Source organism: Chiloscyllium plagiosum, unplaced genomic scaffold (genome assembly GCF_037043375.1).
Source record: "Chiloscyllium plagiosum isolate Xiang-an unplaced genomic scaffold, Cpla_swu_hap1 HiC_scaffold_24, whole genome shotgun sequence".
NCBI classification, from domain to species: Eukaryota; Metazoa; Chordata; class Chondrichthyes; order Orectolobiformes; family Hemiscylliidae; genus Chiloscyllium; species Chiloscyllium plagiosum.
In genome coordinates, this window is record NW_028270162.1 from 9403950 (window position 1) to 9428175 (window position 24226).

Below are 24226 nucleotides of genomic sequence, written 5' to 3' on the forward strand. Positions count from 1 at the left end.
CTTAATGGTCGTGGCTGAGTGGGAGATATGCTGGGCCGTGTGTTTTTAAGATTGTACTGGAGTGCAATTCTGCTGCTGTTGATAGACAACAGTATCTCATGGATGCCCAGTCTTGAGTTTCTAGATCCATTCAAAGTCCAACCTATTTAAAGCTGTGATATTGCCAGGTAAAACAATGGCGGGCATTCTCAAAGGGAAAACAGGACTTTGTCTCCACAAGGGCTGTGTGGTGCTCACTGTTATCAAGCTGATCTTGGATAGTTGCATCTGCAGCTGGCAGATTGATAAGGATGTGGTCAAGTATGATTTTTCCATCCTAGTACCCGACCACCAGTCACAGGCCCAGTCTGGCAGTTAAGTCCTTGATACCTGATTAGCTTAAACAATAGTGTCAAGCTAATCTTTACGTGGACATGGAAATCCCCCGCCCCATTGTGCACCCTTTCCACTCTCTAAGTGTCACTCAAGGTGAAGTAGTATCACTTCACCAGTTGAGAGAGGACGGTACATGGTTTTGATTTATTTATTTCATTTGGTTTATTCATTATCAAGTGAATCGTTACAAAATAATGAAAAGTCTTGTATGGTGCTGCCACTCTCTGGTGCCATCTTAAAACATAGAAAAGTAAACCAAAACATAGAATATAAAGACAGAGAAATAAAGTTCATCTTTACAGTTCAACATAAGTGCTCTGTAGAATTAGCAGAAGAGTTTGTTGCCCATGTTTAACTCGATGCCATGAGATGACTTAGGGTCCAGAGTCAATTTTGAGAACTCTTGAGGCAACTCTCTTGACGATCTACCACTGTGCTGCCACCTCTGTTACATGTGTCCTGCCTTTGGGTCAGGACATATCCAGGGATGTTGATGGTGGTGGCTGGGACATTGTCTGTAAGGTATGATTGCGTATAACCTGTGTCAAGCTGCTGCTTGACTAGTTTGTGTGACAGCTCTCCCAATTTTGTCACCAGACTCTAGATGTAAGTAAGGGGACTTTGGTGTGTCAACAGCTGTTTCTGCCATTGTCTTTTCTGGTGCCGAGCTTGATGCTAAGTGGACCCTCCAGTTTTTTTTTTTTTTTTTGAGACTCCATAGTGATAATGCACCTGTTGATTTGCTGGACCATTTCAGAGAGCAGTTGAAAGTCAACCACATTGCTGTGGATCTGGAGTCACATGTGAGCCAGTCGAGGTGGATAAGGCAGATTTCCTTCCTTGAAAGGATGCCTGTGAGCCAGATGTGTTTTTCTGACAGTCAGCATTGGTTTCATGGTCATCAGTTGATTCCAGGTCTGTTTTTTTTTTAGATTAGATTACAGTGTGGAAACAGGCCCTTCGGCCCAACAAGTCCACACCGACCCGCCGAAGCGCAACCCACCCATACCCCTACATTTACCCCTTACCTAACACTATGGGCAACTTAGCATGGCCAATTCACCTGACCTGCACATCTTTCGACTGTGGGAGGAAACCGGAGCACCCGGAGGAAACCCACGCAGACACAGGGAGAACGTGCAAACTCCACACAGTCAGTCGCCTGAGGCGGGAATTGAACCCGGGTCTCAGGCGCTGTGAGGCAGCAGTGCTAACCACTGTGCCACCGTGCCGCCCCAATGTTCCATTGATTCAAATTCCACCATCTACCGTGGCGTGATTTCAGCCTGGGTCACCAGTGCGTTAGCTGATTTTCTGGATTAATAGTCTTGTGACAATACTAATAAGCCATTGCCTCCCCTATTAGTTATGCAATAATTCATGACAGTGCAGCCAGTATGTGTCATGACTTTTCGAGACTACAGGTCATGGCATCTTTATACAAATTTGTAGAGATTCAGCAGTTTCCTTTTTCAGATAAAAGTTTAAGTTGATTAAACAAGATTCTAAGCAAGTAATTTTAATTTTTGACTTGTAAATGCGTTTTCCTTGTAGATGCAGTTCAAATTGCAGTGTTTCAGTGCTTTTCATAGGTTTTTGTAAAGAAGTATTTTTTCCCACCAGTTCTCTTGTTCTGAAACAGCTTCTGGCTAAAATATGATATAATGGGTGCACCTTGGTATACTACGTGCAGGTGAACACACTTCATGTGAGTTTTTGACAGGTTTAAAAAACAGGCAACACAGCAGTGTGTTGTTTTAACCACACACCTAGTTAATATACTTTTAAGGAGTGCTTGTTAGATGCCAAGCGGACAGGTAATTTGGGTCGTCTTACTTGTAGTGGTGGTGGGCAGTTTTTACACCCAGTTCTATCATTTCAGCTAATTCTGACTTGGGTTTACCATTGGTATAAAGCATGGAAATGAATAGGTGGTCCAGGCAAATGGGAGAAAGTGAGGACTGCGGATGCTGGGTATCAGAGCCCAAAAATGTGTTGCTGGAAAAGCGCAGCAGGCCTGGCAGCATCAAAGGAGAAGGAGAATCGACGTTTCGGGCATAAGTCCTTCTTCAGGAATCCAGGTCCAGGCAAATGCCAAACTTCTCAAGCTATCGGGAATCTCCTAGGAATTGATTTGAAGGAATTTTAAAAGTTTTGAAGTTACAGGTACTCTCTTGGGGCGGCATAGTAGAAAGGTTTTTAGCTTCATGTGGCCGGCTGGTGTGAGAGGATCAGTGTTGCAGTCTGTTTTCTACCACTCCTTGATTATTTGCCAATTGTATAGAAGCTATTTAAAACAAACTAAGAGTTTGCTCATGAAAATTTCCCACCACAATACATTATTATTTCTTTGAGCAATTGTTTCAGAATTGACATTGTGTGTTTGCCATCTTTATTTGGAGATTGAGTATTGAGTAGACAGTTGTTTCCATGTTAATAAATGTGAATCCCATATTGTGTGCTATGTTTAGAAAAAGGATAACAATGGTCAGTTTCTAACAAGAACAATAATTCTTTGCACTTTAAGCATATATATTAACAGGTCTGTTGACAGAATACCCAATATACCTAGATCATACTTCCTGTCACAGTAAATATTGGGCTTGAACTGTGTGGGGCAGGTATAAATGGAATATAATTTTGATAAAGGTGAGATGACTCACTTTTTTATTAAAAATTTAATACAGCTTCTTTATTAGCAAAAGAAATTGGCGTACAAAAGTAAAGATGTCTTGTGTGTTGTCTTTTTTTAATTGAGACCACATCTCAGGTTTGAACCCTTTAACAGAGGAAGGATATACTTGGCTTCAGGAAGTACATGGGAGACTAGTCAATTTATCCTTTTTAAAAAAGGAAACCATAGACTAGTCCTGCATTCCATACTTCTAAAGGTTTGGGAGGTGATTATATTGAAATGTCACATTTTTTAAAGCAGTTTGATAGCTTAGATGCTGGAAAGGTACTTCCTGGACCAAGGAAATCTTGAAATAGTGGTCATGGTATTAGAATAGAGGGTTGGCTATTTGGGACTTGATCAAGGAAAACTTTCTTCGCTTGGAGAGTTATGCATGTTAAAATTCTCCACTACACGAAGCTGAAGGACACCAAGTGGAGGATATTTGAGCCAAAGACCAACCTCTTTCTGGTACTTGAGCAATCAAGACAAAAGAGAGAGACCGGCAAAACAGGCTCTAAGAGCTGAATAGCCTACTCTAGCACCTACTCGTGGTACTTTTATGCTGTGCTTTTTACTGTTGAGAGTCACTGCCCTTGACATTACAGTTACATTTAACAGTGATATCAAGGAATCCTAGCAAATCTAGGTCATTGGAGTTAGGTGGGGCCTCCTGCTAGTTTGAGTCATATGTGGTGCAAAGAATGATGCTTGTAGTTAAGAACATAAGGCACATGAGTGGAAGTAAGGCCATTCGGCCATCGAGTCCACTCTGCCACCACTCTCTGACTGAAGAGAAGTTGATGAAGGGCAGTCATCTTTAGTTCCAAGATATCTCTGCAGGGGTTTCCCAGGATAGTGTCCTCTGGCCAAACATCTTCAGCTCCTTCATCAGTGACATTCATACCACCATAAGGTCAAAAGTGGTAATCATGAGCAAAATGTTCAGCACCATTCCCAACTTCAGCTTCAGATGCAAAAGAAGCCCATGTCTAAGCACAGCAAGACCTGGAAAATATTCCGATTTGGACTGACAAGGGGCAAATAACATTTGTGCTACGCAAGTGCTAGGCAATAACCATATCCAGTGAGAGCAAATCTCCAACTGTCATCCCTTGCGATTCAGTGGCATTACCATTGCTGAATCAGCATAGCAGGTCAGGCAGCATCCAGGGAACAGGAGATTCGACGTTTCGGGCACAGGCCCTTCTTCAGTTTCCTGAAGAAGGGCCTGTGCCCGAAACGTCGAATCTCCTGTTCCCTGGATGCTGCCTGACCTGCTGTGCTGTTCCAGCAATAAAGTTTCAACTTTGATCTCCAGCATCTGCAGACCTCACTTTCTCCCCATTGCTGAATCAACATTGATGGAGTTACCATTGACTAAAACTCATTTGAACCAGTCATATAAATACTGTGGCTGCAAGAGCAGATCAGTGACTAGGAATAATGCAACAAGTAACTCACCTTACAACTCCCTAAAGTCTGTCCATCATCTCCAAGGCACAAATCAGAAGTGTGATGGAATACTCCCCCAATTTAACCTGGATGAATGCAGCTCCAGGAACACTTGACACCATCCAGGACAAAGCAGCCAGCTTAATTCACACTGCATACATGAACACTCACTCTCCCCACCACCATTGTACAGTAGCAGTAGTAGTGTGTACATTTACAAGGTGCACTATAGACGTTCACTATTTTCCAAATTCGTGATCAAGGACAGATTCATTGGAATAGAGACAAGAGACATTTGCCATCCTGCTTTGGAAATACAATGGCATTGAGGGTGAGTTGGAGGTTTGGATTAGGAATTGGCTGGATGGAAGAAGACAGAGGGTAGTAGTTGATGGCAAAGTTTCTTCATGGAGTGCCGTCACTAGCGGTGTTCCGCAAGGATCTGTTTTGGGACCATTGCTGTTTGTCATTTTTATAAATGACCTGGAAGAGGGGTTAGAAGGTTGGGTGAGCAAGTTTGCGGATGATACGAAAGTCGGAGGAGTTGTTGACAGTGAGGAAGCATGTGGCAGGTTACAGCAGGATATAGAGAAGCTGCAGAGCTGGGCAGAAAGTTGGCAGATGGAATTCAATGTAGCTAAGTGCGAGGTGATTCACTTTGGGAAGAATAACAAAAAGATGGGGTACTGGGCTAATGGTCGGATACTTGGTAGTGTGGATGAGCAGAGGGATCTTGGTGTCCATGTACACAGATCTCTGAAAGTTGCCACCCAGGTAAATAGTGCGGTGAGGAAGGCATATGGCGTACTGGCTTTTATTGGTAGAGGAATTGAGTTCTGGAGTCCTGAGGTCATGATGCAGTTGTATAAGACTCTGGTACGGCCGCATCTGGAATATTGTGTGCAGTTTTGGTCGCCATACTATAGGAAGGATGTGGAGGCATTGGAACGGGTGCAGAGGAGGTTTACCAGGATGTTGCCTGGTATGGAAGGAAAATCGTATGAGGAAAGACTGAGGCACTTGGGGCTGTTTTCACTAGAGAAAAGAAGGTTTAGGGGTGACTTGATTGAGGTGTACAAGATGATTAGGGGGTTAGATAGGGTCGACAGTATGAACCTTTTCCCGCGTATTGAGTCGGGTATTACAAGGGGGCATAGCTTTAAATTAAGGGGGGGTAGATATAGGACTGATGTTAGGGGTAGGTTCTTCACTCAGCGAGTCGTTAGTTCATGGAATGCCCTGCCAGTAACAGTGGTGGACTCTCCCTCTTTATGGGCATTTAAGAGGGCATTGGATAGGTATGTGGAGGATAGTGGGTTAGTGTAGTTTAGGTGGGCTTGGATCGGCGCAACATCGAGGGCCCAAGGGCCTGTACTGCGCTGTATTCTTCTATGTTCTATGTTCTATGTTCTATTCAACGTCACTGGGTTAAAATCCTAGAGCTTTTTTTATCCCATTGTGGGTGTCATCACAATAATTTGACTGCATCGGTACAAGTAGTACAGCTCACCACCACCACCTCTAGGGCAACTAGGGATGGGCAATAAATGCTAGGCCAGTGAGTGAGGCCCACACCTCTTTGTTCTTTTTACAATGCTGTTAGTGGAGCTGCCAGGTTTCTTAAATTACCACTTTAATATTAGATTTTGGGATAATTCATGCAAAGAAAACTGGAATTGTACTACCTTTTTAGAATCATAGTTGAATGTATGCTGGCTGAAATAAAGATGTTCAACCTAAACCCATTGGCCAGTTCCTGGCATGTCATCTTGTACTTTTAAATTCATTTAAATTTAAAACCTCTGGTCATTAAACATAGGACAAAGGGAAATTGGTGCTTCTGAACAATTGTGTATAGGCCCGCATAAGCTATCTACTTCAATTAACACGTACTTAAGAACCTATGGATTCAGAATTAAAACAGGCCATTTGGTTCTGGAGCCTGTTCACCATTTAATAGGTCTGGGCAAATCTGATTTGTGACCTCCCATTCTCACTTCCTGCCCAAATCTGATAACATTTGGCTTCCTTTTCAGTCAATAATCCATCTACCTTTTGCCTTAAAAATACACCATGACCCAGTCTTAAATATAATTAATTAATGACCTGGCCTCCACTGCTCTCTGAGGAAGTGAATTTCAGATTTGTCATCTTCTGAATGAAAAATCTCCTCCTTGTCTTCATAAATAGATAAATAGACTTTATCCTTACTCTCCTAAGAGAGAACCTCCTTCTGCATTCACCCTGCTTTTTCCCTTCTAGTAAGTATAGAGCAACCTTGCCAATGTTTCTTTATAAGATAACCCTTCACCCCATTAATCAATCAAGAGAACCTCTGTTTCTAATGTGATAATGCCTTTCCTTAAGTAAGGAGACCAGAACTGTATGCAGTACTCAAGATGTAAACTTAATGACCAACAAAGTGTCTGTACTTTTAAATTCTATTGTCCAAGCAATAATTCACAAAATAGAATCATGTTATTGGTGTAATTTAAATCCCTGATTTTGTTGGTGTTACGCAGAACATTAATATGCCTATATATTTATTCGTCATTCTCCCTTTACACTGTTTTGGAGTCTTTCTGGCCAGCAGGGTTAATAATGCTTTTCTATTCTTCAATTCAACCCACATTGTCTCATTTGACCTTGTGTGGCTTGGGGCCAAATAATGTTTGATAATGCTCCTCTGAAATGTTTGTGTGCTTGACTTTGAAAAAGGCACTATAGGAATTCAATTTATTGTTGCAGTATTGGCTCTGCATTACTGGAGCTGACGTTAAGCTGCAAATAATTGTGTCCAAGTGCTGGAATGATGTTGCTGTTTGGTTATTTGCAGCTGTTCATCTATGTGACCACACTCTCCACAGCTGCCTGTTCAAACTGTGTAATTGATGAGATGGAGCATTCTAGACAAGATTCGAGCATGACATTACTCAAAATTGAAATAGCCAAGCCCTTGCCTCATTAGTACCTCAGCTATCAGTCTAACAATTGGCAAACTTGCCAGTATTAAACATGGAGGATTGAAACCAGTCCTTCTGTGTTTTATCAAGATCGCCAACACTGTCAGGTGCAGTTTTCTTTGGATCTAGAAGATCCAACAGCATTGAGGAAGAGGGTGACAAAGTGGTGATGTCACTGCAGCTCAGTTTAACGCACACTTTATCCCAGTACAGTTCGGACCGCGACAGCTGATGGAATATAAATTTCCTGAATAAATCTGAAGCATCAAGCTAGACTCTGTAACAATGACTATTAGCATGAATATTTCTGGAAATCTACTTTTTTCATTAATCAAAAAAATCTGCCAGCCTTTCCCGATCTGGCATATGTGTAACTGTAAATCCACAGTAAGATGAACGGTTCTTAATTATTCTCTACAATAGCCAAGAAGCTACTCCGTTCAAAGGCAATATAGGATAGACATTAATTTTTGCTTTGGTGGTGATGCCCATGTCCCACGAAACAATGAAAAATTGGGCAATTTTAAGAATAGAAAATTGATCCCATATTAAACTGTGTAGACTTTCCTTCTGAGCAGTGTCCAAATGCTTGAGTTATTGCTGCACATATTTGCTGAGTAAATTCCTCCTGTGGCCATTTAGGATCAAGTTCACTCAGTTTTACTTTGCATCAAGGGCTTTAATTGAATGAAATTCTTTGCTTTTTGAGTTATGGCTCACATGTTGAGAGTCCAGTGTTACTGTTCTTAAAGTGCTGTTTCATCTTTGAGGTAAGTTGAGAATCATTTATCAGCCATGATTGAATGGCAGAGCAGTCTCATTGGGCTTAATGGTCTAATTGTTGCTCCCATGTCTATTGCCTAATCAGGGTGACTAGAGAAATAAGGCAAGTAAAAGGCATTTTAATATTAGGAAGCAAGGCATATAAGTAATATGGGCATAAAGCAGTTCATGTAGTCATAGAGATATACTGCAGACCCTTGGGTCCAACGCATCAATGCCGACCAGATATCCCAACCCAATCTAGTCCCACCTACCAGCACCTGGTCCATATCCCTCCAAACCCTTCCTATTCAGACACCCATCCAGATGCCTTCTTAAATATTACAATTGTACCAGCCTCTACCACTTCCTCCGGCAGCTCGTTCCATACACGCTCCACCCTCTGCCTGAAAAAGTTGCTCCTTAGGTCTCTTTTATATCTTTTCCTTCTCACCCTAAACCTATGCCCTCTAGTTTTGAACTCCCGAACCCCAGAGAAAAGACTTTGTCTGTTTATCCTATCCATGCCCCTCATGATTTTTTTTTATATAGATATTTTTATTGAAAATTTAACATGTTTACAAAAGAAAACTTTAAAAAACCCTAAGTGTAAGCATTGATATACAGTTAAATCTTAAATAAATGATAACCAAAATCTATCAAACAAGAAAAAAGAAATACCAAGAGAAAAAAAACAAAACTCCACTAACTACTCTGAGGAGAAGGTGAGGGCTGCAGATGCTGGAGATCAGAGCTGAAAATGTGTTGCTGGAGAATTGACGTTTCCTGAAGAAGGGCTTATGCCCGAAATGTCGATTCTCCTGTTCCTTGGATGCTGCCTGACCTGCTGCGCTTTTCCAGCAACACATCTTCAGCTTCTCCACTAACTACTCATCTAACTTACAACTAAGCGGAGTGTGTGATTAAAATTCTTACATTATTCAAGAGAAAAAAACCCAACGGATAACACATAAATTGAGCAGTGATATACATGCTCGGAATGTGTTAACATCAGATCACAACAAAACCCGCATTCATGCGGGATTCCTCTTCCAAGGGGCCCCACACCAGCCAGGTTCACCCCCTGAATTAAATAAAGGCCCTTGTAAAATGACTGAGATATCTGTGTTTGTGTAATTCAATAAGGGCTGCCATATTTTATGGAGTAATTTGTTTTTTCTCCTGGTGCACCATATTTGTAAAGAAGTCAGGGGGAGTATATTCCATAATTATTCTGTGCCAACTCAAAAGTCCATGAGGGCCCTCAGCCATTCAGTTTACCAAAATGTTTTTCCTTGCACAGAAAGAGAGAATGGAAAATAATCTCTTCCCTGTTGTAATTTCAGGTGTTCTTTATCCAATAAATGTGTCTCCTATAGGAGAGCTATATCGATCCTTTCTTTGAGGTTGGATAATGTTCTCCTCCTTTTGTCCATGTGACATTGCAGGTGCACCATTTAATCGACCGGTCATACATAATCACCGGGCAAATCCGAGACCCCCCAGGAGAAGAAACCCTATCCAAAACATCCCGAGCATAGAGCATATAAAATTCACAAAAATAAAAGCTCTTTAATACATTCAGATCAATATAATAAAAAACTATTTCTAAATATAAAAATATAAAACTTATTTAAACGGAGATCTTCCCCCTTACTCTCAAGGGGCATCACTTCTTTTCCAAAAAGCCCATCATAACCTCTCCCAACCAGTGCCCCACCCTTGACCCAGGCACCCCACGACAGAATAAAGAAAATTCAAGTATACTGCTGAACTAGAACTAACAGTGAGTACCCTATCCCCCACCTCCCCACACCAACACTTGGATATATTTGGTAATATTAATACCATATATGACTATAAAATTACAGTCTCAGCAAATAATAATTAAACATAGTAATATAAAATAACAGGGGAAAATAACCCCGCTCCCAAGGACAAAGAAAAAATAGGATAAGGTAGCCACCTTCCCCCCCCCCCCCCCCCCATCTACATTATAGAATGAATAAATAAACCCTTCTTCCCACCCCCTGGCGATTAATATTAAACAGTAAGATAATGAAAGGAAAAAAAGGGGGGTAAACCGGGGTGGGGGTAGGGCAAAACAACATCAATTAACTCTTATAGTTTATCTAAGAGAATCCAAAAGTTCCTTGGCCTTCTCTGGTGATCTGAAGACATACGCTGACCCTTCATGGCTAAAGCGTAGTATAGCTGGGTAGCGCAAGGAGTATTGAATGTTTAAGTTCCTTAAACGCTTCTTCGCTTCATCAAATGCCTTCCTCTTTCGGACCAGTGCTGGGGAAAAGTCCTGAAATAATATAAAGGATCCAAGATTATAAGTCATGGCTTGGGGATCTTTCCCAAGATTTCTGGAAGCTTCCGAAAGCATCTGCCTCTCCTATCTCTGCAGTCGGAACAAGACCGGGCGGGGGCGCTGGTTCGAGCCGGGCCTGTGCGCTGCAACCCAGTAGGCCCATTCCACCCTTGCCTGGCCTGATCCAGCCTCCAGATTTAAAAGCTGTGGAAGCCACTGTTCAAGGAATGCTATAAGCTGGCCTCCTTCTACCTGTTCGGGAAAACCTAGGTTTTCGAGGTCGTCAATGTGATTCTCTAAGGTCCGGACTCGCTATTCGAGAGTCCGGACCCGATCCGCGGCTGATTCTGCAAAGGCCTCGGAGGTCGTGGTCTTTAGCTCCGCCCCTCCGACTCGGCGCTCGATTTCTTCAATTTCTCGGCCGTGCTTTTGTAGCATGGCAGAGAGTGAATTCCATCGACTTGGGGACTCTTCAATGAAAGCATCGATTTTCTCATCGAGTTTAGAGATTATTTCCGCGAGGCTCGTAGGTAAGTCCCCCGGGGCGGCTGTGGACGCCTCTGCGTCATTTTACAGGACACTGAACTGTTTAAATTTAGTATTAAGCCACTAATTACATGAAGTAAAACTATTTTAAGTGATTTGTTGAGTGTGGTGGAGGCAGGTGGCACACTTTGCCTAGGTCTTGGGAGGAGCACTATGGACTCAGACTTGCTGAGTCACCGCCATCTTGGATCTCCGCCCCTCATGATTTTATAAACCTCTAAGGTCACCCCTCAACTTCCGACCCTCCAGGGAAAACAGCTGCAACCTATTCAACCTCTCCATACAACTCAAATCCTCCAACCCTGGCAACATCCTTGTAAGTCTTTTCTGAACCCTTTCAAGTTTCACAACATCCTTCAGGAGACCAGAATTGCGCACAATACTCCAAAAGTGGCCTAACCAACGTCCTGTACAGCTGCAACATGACCTGGCAACTCCCGTACTCAATACTCTGACCAATAAAGGAAAGCATACCAAAAGCTTCCTTCGCTATCCTATCTACCTGTGACTCTACTTCCAAGGAGCGATGAACCTGCACTGCACTGTCTCTTTGTTCAGTAGCAGTCCCTAGGACCTTACTATTCCAGTGTACAAGTCCTGTTAAGATTTGTTTTCCAAAAATTTATCTAAATTAAACACCATCTGCCACTTCCCTGCCCATTGGCCCATCTGATCACATTACAGTGTGGAAACAGGCCCTTCGGCCCAACAAGTCCACACCAACCCACCAAAGCGTAACCCATCCATACCCCTACATTTACCCCTTACCTAACACTACGGGCAATTTAGCATGGCCAATTCACCTAACCTGCACATCTTTGCACTGTGGGAGGAAACCGGAGGAAACCCACGCAGACACTGGGAGAACGCGCCAACTCCACACAGTCAGTCGCCTGAGGCGGGAATTGAACCCGGGTCTCTGGCGCTGTGAAGTAGCAGTGCTAACCACTGTGCCACCGTGCCGCCCACGTGTTGTAACTGCTAAATTGTTAGTGGAAAATATTTGAGTCAGTTATAAAGGATGTAATAACACCATTTAGATATGCAGAATATGATCAGACAGAGTCAACATTGCTTCATGAGGGGGAACTAATCTGACAATTTAATAGAATTATTTTTTGAGGAGGTAACACACATCTCAGGAGAGTAACCGGAGTGGGAGTCTTGGTGCAGCACTGGCCTGGCCTGTCAGTGGAGCCAGGGACTTGTGTTTGCAGTAGGCCGGAGCAGGGAGTAATGGAGTTGGCAAAGCAGCAGCTGCAGCGATCGTGGTGTGGTATGCCTGGAACAGGCACTTCTGGCATCATTACGAAGGCAGTGGAGCTGGAGAACTCCTGATTGCGGGGCAGGTGTGGCTTAGTCATGGGACTCTGACTGTGTCAGTGAGATAGGTCCAGCAGTGAAGTGGTGACTCCTACATGGTGGGTCTGGTGCAGACGGTGGCTAGGGAGATGTGGTAGTGCAGGTGTCGTTGGTGAGCCAGCTCCAGACTCATGGGTGAGGTTTTGATGAAGATATAGATTCTATATCAGTTATAACCAAATTAATCAATTCAAGGCAGCGTTTATAAAGGGGAAGCAATGGACTTTTAGAAGTTGCTTGACTGGGTTACCATCGTTAGGATATTTTATGGGGTTGGAGGTGGTATGTTAGCAGAGATTGACAATTGACTAACCAATAGAAGTCGGAATTGGGATAAGCAGGAGGGCATTTTCACGATGGCCAGCTATCATTAGTGAGATCCATGGGGATCAGTGCTAGGGCTACAGTTATTTGCAATATGTTATTGACTAAGAGAAGCAAAGTCAATGTAAGATAGCCAAGTTTGTGCATGGCATTAAAATAGGTGGGAAGACAAGTAATGAGGATGATATCGTCAGCAGATTGATGCAGGCAAGTAAATCAACGAGGTAAGTACTTGGCAGATGGAATATTATGTGGGGAAATGTGAAGTTATGCCTTTGGTAGGAAAAAGAGGACTTGTTGTAGAGGGCAATTTTTTTTCTTATATTATAGTTCTGTGGTGTTACTTATCTGAAATTTAAGTAACTTGTGACCTATTCAATTTCAATATTTGGGAGATGGCAATTTCCAGCAGTTCAGGCATCTGATTTATTGAGCTATTGCTGTGCAATATTCTGTGAAGGCAAGCGAGTGTTTTTTCTCAATATTGTCTTTGCAGTAAACCAGAATCCATGGAAACTTCTCAAGAATTGTCTATTCGTTAAATGATCGATGCTGCCTAATTTTACTGATGGGGTGGATGTTTGTAACTTCGTAGTTGATCATGGAAGTTTTCTATTTGGAATTAATTCTGATCTCAACAATTCCAAACATTTGGTGCTATGTGTTTTGCTAGCTGGCAGTCCATGAGCATTTAACCAGATTGACTGTGTGACCAACTCATAACAACTAATTTCCATTACAAATGCCCTTTTGAAAATGTGTTTTGGAGATTCATGACTTAACTTTTACTCTGGTGAAATATCTCTATTTAATTTGGGAGTATTTAGTTTGCAGAAAGCCCAAGTGATTTAGCAAACTGAGCCACTGGCTGAAATGCATGACCACCTTTTTATGCTGTGATTCACAGCAGGGTAAACTGAAGAACCACAATCGTAAACCTTTTTTTTACTGTGCTAAGACTTAACATGCTTCACAGTCAGGTAACTAGAAATGGACTTTCAGTGGGAGAAGGGTTAGCAATGATTGTTGAAAACGGGTCAACAAAGTAAAAATAAGGATTGAGGGAAAAGTGAGTTGTGGTCAGGCTCAAAGATTTATCCAAATCATTTTATAATGTGGTTTAGAGGAGTGAAGGCATCGCCGCAATATGAACTGAAATGGAGAGATGAAAAATGCTGCAGAGGGAAAGAGAGTTAGTCTCATTTATTAATTATTGCATAAGGCTAAGTTTTAAGAATTTGTGTTGGCTTGTGGATAGCAAATGGAATTAAAATTCTGATTTGAGTGATGTGAATAAGTTGGAGTTTGTGAATGAATGGAAAACAGTCAAAACTCTCGGGGTGTCAAAAACATGACTAAGAGGTGTACAGTGGAGTTAGAAATGTGGATCTTTGGTGGCTGGATGGGTATTTTGAAGTGAATTTTGATAATCCGAGCGTTCGAGGTGCATGTTCCCTCTGGATTCAGTCTACAAGAGGAGTGGAGTTGATTCAAGATTTATTTCTGCTAAGGCTAAAAGAGGGCTGGCTTTGTCAATTGAAGATGGATCTTTTTCTCAGAGATTTTGTTGAATAAGTGATTGGATGGTGATAAAGGCAACATTGTTATAAATGCTTTCTACAGCCTATTTTGGTACTTCATTTGGAGAAGCATATAACATGTTTACTCATGTTAAGTTTTAATGATACGGGCAAGCAAGTTTACTGCTGAGTGAATCCGCTACTTTACACTGTCTTGATTTTAAGAATTTGTAATATTTAAGCACTGAAACAACTTGCTATCCATTTAAAAATGCTGAAATGAGGCTGCTTTGCGTTCCAGAAATGTTGTAATCGCAACAGGTTGTGTTGTAGGTTCTGATAATATTATTTTTCCTCCTCCTACATCCAGATTGTACCATTCCTGCCTTTGAAGAGACACTGACTTATTCACTTTTTAAAATATACTTCCAATCTCAATTTCAAAGAATGTTTTCCACTTTTAGTTCGGGTGTCTATGAAGTCTGCTACAGTGCTCAAGAATATCCATCAATTTCTCCACAAAGTGCACATGCTGTTTTGATACAGTTGCACTCCACTGTCGAGATAAGTCCCAAGAGCTTGGAAGGATTTGAGCTATAGGGAGAGGCTGAACAGGCTGGGGCTGTTTTCCCTGGAGTGTCAGAGGTTGAGGGGTGACCTTATAGAGGTTTACAAAATTGATGGGTATGGGTAGGATAAATAGACAAAATCTTTTCTCTGGGTTGGGGGGTCTAGAACTAGAGGGCATAGGTTTAGGGTGAGAGGGGAAAGATATAAAAGAGACCTAAGGGGCAACTTTTTCACGCAGAGGGTGGTAAGTGTATGGAATGAGCTGCCAGAGGATGTGGTGGAGGCTGGTACAATTGCAACATTTAAAAGACATCTGGATGGATTTTGAATAGGAATGGTTTGGAGGGATATGGGCCAGGTGCTGGTAAATGGGATTAGATTAGGGTTTGGGATATCTGATTGGCATGAATAAATTGGACTGAAGGATCTGTTTCCGTGCTGTACATCTCTAAGACTCTCTAAGTTGGGGCTAATTTACACTTGTAGATTAATGATAATACTCCTGCAGCTTCCTCAAGTAGAATTGTTTGAATAATTAGTGCATTGAAGTGTCCATTCCTTTCGTGCTGTTGATGTCTGGTTTAGTAAATTAATCATCACCTAAATCTCCCACTGAAAACTGATTTCATTTCTTTCATTGCCAAGCTGCCACCATTGAGTCATCTATCAAATTGCCATCATGAAGTGTTACATCAAAGTGACTTATTTGGCTGTATCACTTTTTCAATCTGTTTTAGTTGGTGACTCATTCTCTAATTTTGAATTCCTGGAGAAAATACTTTTTTTTTCTTTTCATGGTCTTTACTGTATCTCATTGTAGTGATTTGCTTCAGTCAACATTAATCGATTCCCTTTAGATGCCTGTCCTGAGTTGTCACAACATCCTGTTGCACTGCAATGGATTAATTGCTGGACCTTTAGCCATGCTTTGCTGCCTGAGAGCAATTAAACATTTTTTTCAATTCTTCAGCCTTTTTCATCCGTATCATGAGACGAATCAACAGCTGCTACTCCTTACCACGATGTCTCCATGCTTAATCTCCTTTATCCATCACATTCCCAAATGACTACTTGGGATCTCCAAATGGAATTTCCACATTTCCTCCATGGCTAAGCTATTGACTTTGTTCATCAGTGCCAAGTTCTGCCTTACCTCTGTGCATCTCTGTCTCCCTCTTCGCACAGCCAACTAGCCTGTACCAAGTTAAATTGCTTCTGAGCTCTGAATAGACAATGTCCTGTTGGGAAGCTTTAGCAGCACTTCTCTTTTGCTACTGAATGGTGAAAAACAGTTGGTCCTTAATCACCTCTGCCTCTGTTCTGATCTCAACCTTGTGTCTCATTTTCCCAGTGCATAATTAGCATGAATGAAGCACCTGACTTTACTCACGAAATTTCCAAAGCTACTGATAGGAAAAGTATGTCAGATTGCCTCAGTGTGTCTGCAGTACTGTGCCCATAGGTGTTTGCGGTTTTTGACAAGATTTGTAGCTCAGGTTGAGTTTCAGGTTATAAGTTTGCTTGCTGAGCTGGAAGGTTTGTTTTCAGATGTTTTGTCATCATACTGCATAACATCATCCTTGGGCCTCGGGCGAAGTGCTGATGTTTATGTCCCATTTTCTATTTGTGTGTCTTGGTTTCTTAAGGTGGGTGATATCATTTCTGGTTCTTTTTCCCAGAGGATGGTAGATGAGGTCCAAATTGATGTGTTTAATGATGGAATTCCTGTTGGAATGCCAAGCCTCGAGGAATTGCTATGCATGTCTCTGTTTAGTTTGTCCTATGATGGATGTGTTGTCTCAAAGTAGTATCCTTCCTCAGCTGTATGTAAGGATACTAGTGGTAGTGTGTCATGTCTTTTGGTGGTTGGTTGGTGTTCATGTTTTCTGCCTGTCTGTCTGTACTATTTGTTACAGTCCTTGCATGGTATTTTATAAATGACATTCATTTTGCTGGTTGCTTGTATAGGGTCCTTTCAGCTCATTAGCCGCTGTTTAAGTGTGTTGGTAGGTTAGTGGGCTACCAGGATACCAAGGGGTCTGAGTAATCTGGAATTCATTTCAGAGATGCCTTTGATGTAAGGTATTGTGGCTAGCGTTTCTGGGCGACATGTCTGCTTGTTTGGGTTTGTTGAGAAATTGGCGGACTGTGTTTCTTGGGTACCTGTTCTTCTTGACTACACTGTATAGGTATTTTTCGTTGGCTGTTTGTAGTTCCTGGGTGCTGCAGTGTGTTGTGGCTCATTGAAATAATGTCCTGATGCAACTCAGTTTGTGGGTGTTGGAATGATTGCTTTTGTATGTGTTGTTTTTCTGTAGATGTTGGTTTGAAGTTCTCCATTAACTGTTCATTCTGTGACATTTAGGACGGGGAGTCTGTCATTGTTTTCCTCCTCCTTCTGTGAATTTTATGCCAGTAAGGATATTGTTGATGGTGTTGTAGGTTTCCTCTAATTTGTAGCATTTTGTAATCACAAAGGCGTCATCCACTTATTGGATCCAAAGTTTGGGTTGGATAGTTGAGAGGACTGTTTGTTTGAGTCTCTGCATTACTGCTTCTGCTAGAACTCTGATATTCGTGATCTCATTGGTGCTCCATTGATTTATTTGTAGGTCTTCACTTTGAAGGTGAAGTAGGTGGTGAGGCACAGGTCTCTTAGCTTGAGGATGTTGTCCTTGCTGATGAAGTTGGTGCTGTCTAGTGTTTGTGTTCTTGGTTCCTCTAATAATGCAGTCAGTGTTTCTTTGGCCAGGTTGATGTTTTTTGTGTGGACGGGGCTGTTACATCAAAGGAGACCATTATTTCATCCCCTTCTATTGTGGTGTCTTTGGCATTCAGGAATTCTTGAATGGAGTGGCATGAGGCTTCTTCTAGGCATTTCAGTTTTTGGTGGCATTCCTTGGCTAGTTTGTATGTCAGTGTTCCAGGTCGTGAGATGATGGGTCTCAGGATCTGAGGTGGCTCACTGATACCTAATATGGTAACGAAACATCTGAAAACAAACCATCCTGCTCAGCGAGCAAACTTACAACCTGAACCTCAATCTGAACTACAAATCTTCTGAAAAATTGCAAACACGTATGGGTACAGTATGCTAAAACTAGTCCAAAGATGGGAAACCAACTCCATCCAAATGAGTGCCACCAGCGAACAACTGTGTACTTCTTGCATGAATGCCTCAGGAATCAGGTACTACTAAAATGTCTTAAATACAAACCACTGCTCAACATGCCAGTAGCCAAAAGAATATCAGGACAGAACGGCTGCAGAATGTTGTGAGAAATTATTAACATTGCCTACAACTGACTGCCCACAAATACAATTGGGAAGCTTCGTGCCAAAAAAACTTTAAATGCTAACGTGACAGATCATGATTGGACAGACACATACGAATGAGCCATAAGTATCAAACAGCAGCAGTTTACCACTTGCCTGTCTCAGAGGGACATATTTATTCATCACTTGCAACAACTGTTTCTTACTTGTGTAAGGTATGATGTGGTTAGAACACCACAACAATACTTTTCACTGTCTCTGTACGTGACAGTAGTAAATCAAATAAAATAAAATGGAAGTGGAATTGGCATTTACAGAAGATAAACTGACCTGGTGGAGCTTAATGGCTCTCGTTGTCATTTCCATTACATTTTTACATTGCTCTGCAACTCTGCCCAGAGTACACTCTCCCCAATTCCAGAGGAATGTAGGAAAGTATTATTTATATGGGTGTGTGCCTTTATAAATATTGGGTACTTCAAACCAAATTGATTAGGTTTTCCTCGCTGGTAAATTTTAGAACAAGTGGCTTTAATGTTATTCTTCCACTCTTTTAGATCTGTCTTTAACTTTTGTATCTTTGTTCCTTGCCTTAATACTTGTATAAAATTTGTTTTTATAACTTGAATGCTTCACCTGTTTGTTATTCCTTTGCTCTAAATCATTGTTTTCCTTCTGAAGCCTTCTAATTCTGCATACTGCTGTAGATGTGCTTTTTAAATATCCTTTGTAACTTCAGGAGAAATCACATGATTAACTTCAGAAAATTTAAAATTAAACCAAACCTAACATTTGTTTTTATTAATCTTGTATAAATGATCTGTCTGAATTTCCTAATCTCTTAAAAACAGCTTTTACTAATCTCTACTAATCTCTAACCCTTGACCCTAAAGGTTGCCTGATTAGCCACCAGGCAAGAACCTCTGCAGGATTATGGATGATTATGATGTAAGATCTGCTGCTAGCATTCTAGCTTCAGTTAAAGAACAGGAGGCCCGGTTTGAAAAGTTGACCAGAGCGCTTGAGGAAGAGCGTCGCAATGTTTCCATGCAACTTGAACGTGTCACTGTTCCCTCAGAAAGATCGAGTATATCCAACATGGACAACAATGAGTCATTTGCATGGCAGCAGCTAGTTTTACAGGTAATTTACCTTTTACTTTCAACTGGACAAATGTTTATGTATTACTTTGTGCCAGTTAGTCCAAACAAATCCATGTACTCGAACTGTTGTCACTTCACAGCATTTTCTTTGTTAAGTCAGAATGTGCAATTTGAATGGCAGACACTGTTAGAACTAAGCATTAAACCTCTGATTATCGAGATGGCCAATATAACGTGAAAATAGTCTGGGCTTGCTATGGTACTATGAAGTGTGATGTTATTTTGGGTAAGCGTATTTGTCGGCTCTTCGTGAACTTGGTTGTTTCAGTGAGCACATTTGCAGAGCAGTAGATAGTTGTGTCGATGAGTTATGAGCAATTTGTGTCAAATCTAAGTCCATTGTGTTTGGCTTCAGAATTTCTTGATGGCATGTTTGTTGTCCACCAATAAATTATTTCCAAAACTAACTTATTTTCTGCCACTACAGGAAAAGATTCTTGACTCTGACATTTTAAATTAGTTACAGGTGTACTTACAACCAAGTGGTGTGCTGATACTTTACACTAAATGTTGACCATAGAGTCAGATGTACAGCATGGAAACAAACCCTTCAGTCCAACTCGTCCATGCTGATCAGATATCCCAATTTGATATCCCAACCATGCCCTATCCATGCCCCTCATGATTTTATAAACCTCTGACGTTCCCTCTGCCTCTGACGTTCAAGGGAAAACAGCCCCATGAGAGCTGTGAGAATGGAGGCCTGTCAGAGCAGAAGCGTGAAAGTCCCAGAGGACTAGGCTGCTGTCTAATTACAGAGAAGCGATTGATCGAGTGCTTAATTTATGGGTCACTATGCCTCTGGCAAGGGATAACTTTGAGAAGATGGGCCCATGGCTGTTGTAATTTTGTTTAAGTTCCACATTTGTCCGCCTTGGGACCCTTCAACCACATGGCATCAGCATCGACTTCACTCGTTTCCTGATCTCCCCAGCTTCATCCCAGATCCAAGCCTCCAACTCGGCACTGCCTTGTTGAACTGTCCGACCTATCCATCATCTTTGCCACGTATCTGTTCCACCCTCCCCTCCGACCTAGCATAATCACTGCCCATTTGCATCTACCTATTGCCTTCACTTCGCCTGCACCCTCCTCAGCCCCCTTTCCCCCCGTCCCACGTTCGTAATGAAGGGCTTGTGCCCAAAACATTGAATTTCCTGCTTTTCAGATGCTGCCTGACCTGCAGTGCTTTTCCAGTTCCACATTTATTGACTGAAATTTCCTCCCTCAACTCCCACAATGGCCTGCGATGCAACTTATCCGGACCTGGAGATTTGTCCACTTCCAAGCCAGTCAATATCTCCAATGCCTTCTCACTTAATCCTGTAAGATATGGAAGGAGAATTAGGCCACACAGCCCTTTGAGACTGCGCTGCCATTTAGCCATGGCTGATATGTTTCTCAACCCCATTCCTATAATGTTTATTCCCCTTAATGGTCTCAAACCTGTCTTTCTCTGTCCTAAATATAGTCAATACTTGGCCTCCACAGCTTTCTGTGGCAATGATTTCCATAGGTTAACCTCCTCATCTCCGTTTTGAAGGGTCATCTCTTCACAGTGAGGTTGTGGTCCCAGGTCTTAGTCTCTCCAACTAATGGCAACATCTTTTCCAGTCCACACTATCCAGGTCTGTCAGTATTCTGTAAGTTTTTCTATCAGATCTCCCCCTCATCCCTCTAAACTCCACTGAGTACAGGCTTTGAGTCATCCACCACTCCTCATATTGAGCTGTTAAAAAGGTAATTTGTTCTGCTGACATGTAAGAAATTGGATGTCCCAGATAGTGTGTTTTTCTGTCTTGCAGGCAGGATGTGACAATCTAATCATATTCTGTAAATGCTGCCGTTTAAGGAATAACCTAATCACACACTGTTTACGGAAATAATCTAATAACTTTACATGTTTTTGGGTGGCATGTGACTATGGGGGAGTGGCGAGGGCTGTGTGTTGCATGCATGACTGACTGTGATGTAAAACCCTGTACAAAGGGAGGACGGTTCCCTTGTTCAAAGAGCCTCGCTTGACACACTTTGCAACACTCTCTGTGATGCTTAAGTGATCCTCCAAAATCTTGTATTTGCTGAAATAAATTGTGGCTGTTCACAGAAGTTGGCATATTGCAGTTGCATCAAGCGTGTAGGAATCTCAAGAAGGGAGCCTTAACATTTAGTGATGAGAGTGGGATTCCAACATCTGTGGGCCTTCTAGGCGGACTTAATAAGTGATCGCCTACATGATACAGATGGGCCCACTAGCTAAGATTTATCTTGATTTCTCTCACTAACCTATCACTCAGTCGACCCCCTCATCCCCTAGGACTGTGCAGAGACAGAATCTCTGAGATAACCTACGCACTTGTATGCTGACAAGTTTGTCCCAGGGAGGTTAGAGTCCTCTAATAGTGGGATTTAAGGCCCCGAATGTAGTTCATAAGATAAAGCATAACTGTGTCTGTTTCAATCACCCTGCCTTGTTAAGAGGGGAAATCCCCACGCAAAGGTCAGGACCCTGAAGTGGGTATGGAGACAGAGGACAATGAACTTGTATATACAGATAAGTTAAGAAGTTGAGACATTTCTTTTAAAAAATGGAATTATGATAAGAGTAGAGGAAAAAGAGTAGAGAAATTGAGAAAGGAGAGGCCGGACTATCGAGTGGGAATACAATGGAAGTACCTCCTGACATGTCTAGTCTGCCAATAATGTTTCAAAAATGTTTCGACTATGGTCACATCGTGGTTTTCTGACCTTCTCAGGAGCACCAATTGAGAACTCACTACATGTCCAAAATCTCCTCAAAGCCATCCTCCTCCCTAAGCAATTGACCATAATCAAACGTGTTGTCCATGTAATGGACAATATGGACATCAAAGACGCTGCAACGTACTTCAATTCTTTTGTGTCCTCTGTGAACCAGCAGGCATTAAATCGATCACCTGCCTCAAACGATGGGCATATCAGACATTGTCACTCTGCAGTGTTTACAGGAGGAAGCCCCAACCCAGAAAAACGCATGGGTGTTCGCCTCTGGATCACTCCAGTTGGCCGAGTATGTATACCTGATGCTTTGTTATCAATGCTTATTGACTGTCTTCATACTGATACCCACCTTGGCAAGGAGGGGATGAGTAATGTAATGTTACGTACCTGGTAGCACTCCCAACTGGCAGAGGCGGTCCAAAAGTGTGTCAGATCATACCTAACATGTCAGCAAAATATTGACAGTCAAGGAGTGCGGTATATAACAGGGAACACACCCTTGCCAGGTGGCCCATTTGAGTGTATTCACCTTGATTTTATTGAATTGCCGCATGTACATTATAAGTATTGTCTGGTTATTATTGATGTATTTAGCAGATGGATTGAAACCTTTCCGACCATTAATCATAAAGCCTCAATGGTGGTAAAATTATTCCTGACAGATCATACCGAGGTTTGGAGTACCTCAACAGTTTAGTTCAGACAATGGCCCCCAACTTTGTAGGGAAAATCAACAAAGAGCTATGTGAGCTGCTGCATATCCAGCAGAAATTCCGTTGTACTTATCACCCTGAGGCGGCAGAAACAGTGGTAAAGGGCAAGCGAGATTCTTAAAGCCAAACTAAGTTGATGCCTAAAACAGGCCTCAACTGGTTGAAGGTATTGCCTTTAGCCCTGTATCACATGAGGATCGTCCCACACTTGACCACTGGATTGTCAACAGCAGAAATAATTTTATGGCTGACCCAGTAGGATCCCTTGGGATGCGTCATTGACCCATCCATCTACGTAGACTTAATTGTTATGGGAGAGGCAATACAAAGATACTTTCAGCAGCTAACATTGTCTCTAAAGTTTCTCCATTCACAAGTAAAGCATGCCTTCGGACCACCGCTGTGCCTCCATAATTTGATCCAAGTCTCCCTCCACTTACCCATCCCCCTGGAAGTATTACCCATTGCACACTCAGCATCAAGTCACATTCCTGGGGACCTTGCTCAGCGCTTCTGATAGACAATTGACCCCAGAATGTAGGGCATCCATTCTGGTGACCCCTCCTGCTTGCCCAGCACCAAAATCACCTGCCCAATGTAGGGGGACGCAACAGATTCAGTCAGTTCCCCAGTCATGAACATGAAAAGTGACGAAGCTAACAACGGTGAAGAGGTCTGTATGCTTTTTGTCACTGATCTTCCTATGGATATTAAACTGTGTGAGCTTTGCCTTCTCTTTTGACCATTTAAGGGCTATGAAGGTTCACTGATCAAGCTAACATCAAAATAGCCAGTTGGCTTTGTTACATTTGACAGCAGAGCAGGAGCAGAAGCAGCAAAGAATGCATTAAACGGCATTCAATTTGATCCAGAAAATCCTCAGACTCTCCAACTGGAATTTGCAAAGGTGATCACTAAGATGGCCAGAAGCAAATTGATGGCTACACCTAACCCCACAAATATGCACCCTACCTTGGGAGCACACTTCATTGCACAGGACCTCATGACCTTGCAGGAACAGCACTGATCCCTGCATCACCAGAGGCCTGGGCTCCCTATCCAATGTACGCAACAGAACTGACCCCTGCCAGACTGAATTTTGTTTTCAGGTTGGACATTACTGAAGGAGAATTTGGATAGCTGGCTCATTTACTCTCAACTTTGAGGAGGTGGCGTGGTCACCTAAGGACTGTGGATTTAAGAACTTTACTGGCGAACACTTTTTTTCCATGTGGGAGGATCTTGGGCATCCTATCTGCTGCATGGGCCAATAATTCTTGTTTTTATAAAAATTGTATGTTGTGTGTCGATAAATTAAATACTGGCTGCCAGATTCTTATAAGCTGGTAGTGCCTTTTTCAGCCCCATTTAGTTAGTTATCATGGAAAAGATAAAAGGAGGAAATGAGATGTCAAAGGTTTAATTTGCTCTGCTGAAATGTAAGAA

At 42.1% G+C, this 24226-nt stretch overlaps 1 protein-coding gene across 9 annotated transcripts in view; it reads left to right on the top strand.

Annotated features, from left to right (window-relative positions):
• Positions 1–24226, top strand: part of arvcfb (ARVCF delta catenin family member b) — a 322810-nt gene that overhangs the window by 104632 nt on the left and 193952 nt on the right. For 4 of the 9 annotated variants that reach the window (XM_043715402.2, XM_043715409.2, XM_043715407.2 and 1 more), the window contains exon 3: positions 19038–19287. The exons of the other annotated variants lie outside the window; for them this stretch is intronic. In XM_043715402.2, the coding sequence (XP_043571337.2) occupies positions 19078–19287 (210 nt within the window). In that variant the 5' untranslated portion in view covers positions 19038–19077. The remainder of the gene's footprint in view (positions 1–19037; positions 19288–24226) is intronic. 9 annotated transcript variants of the gene reach the window in all.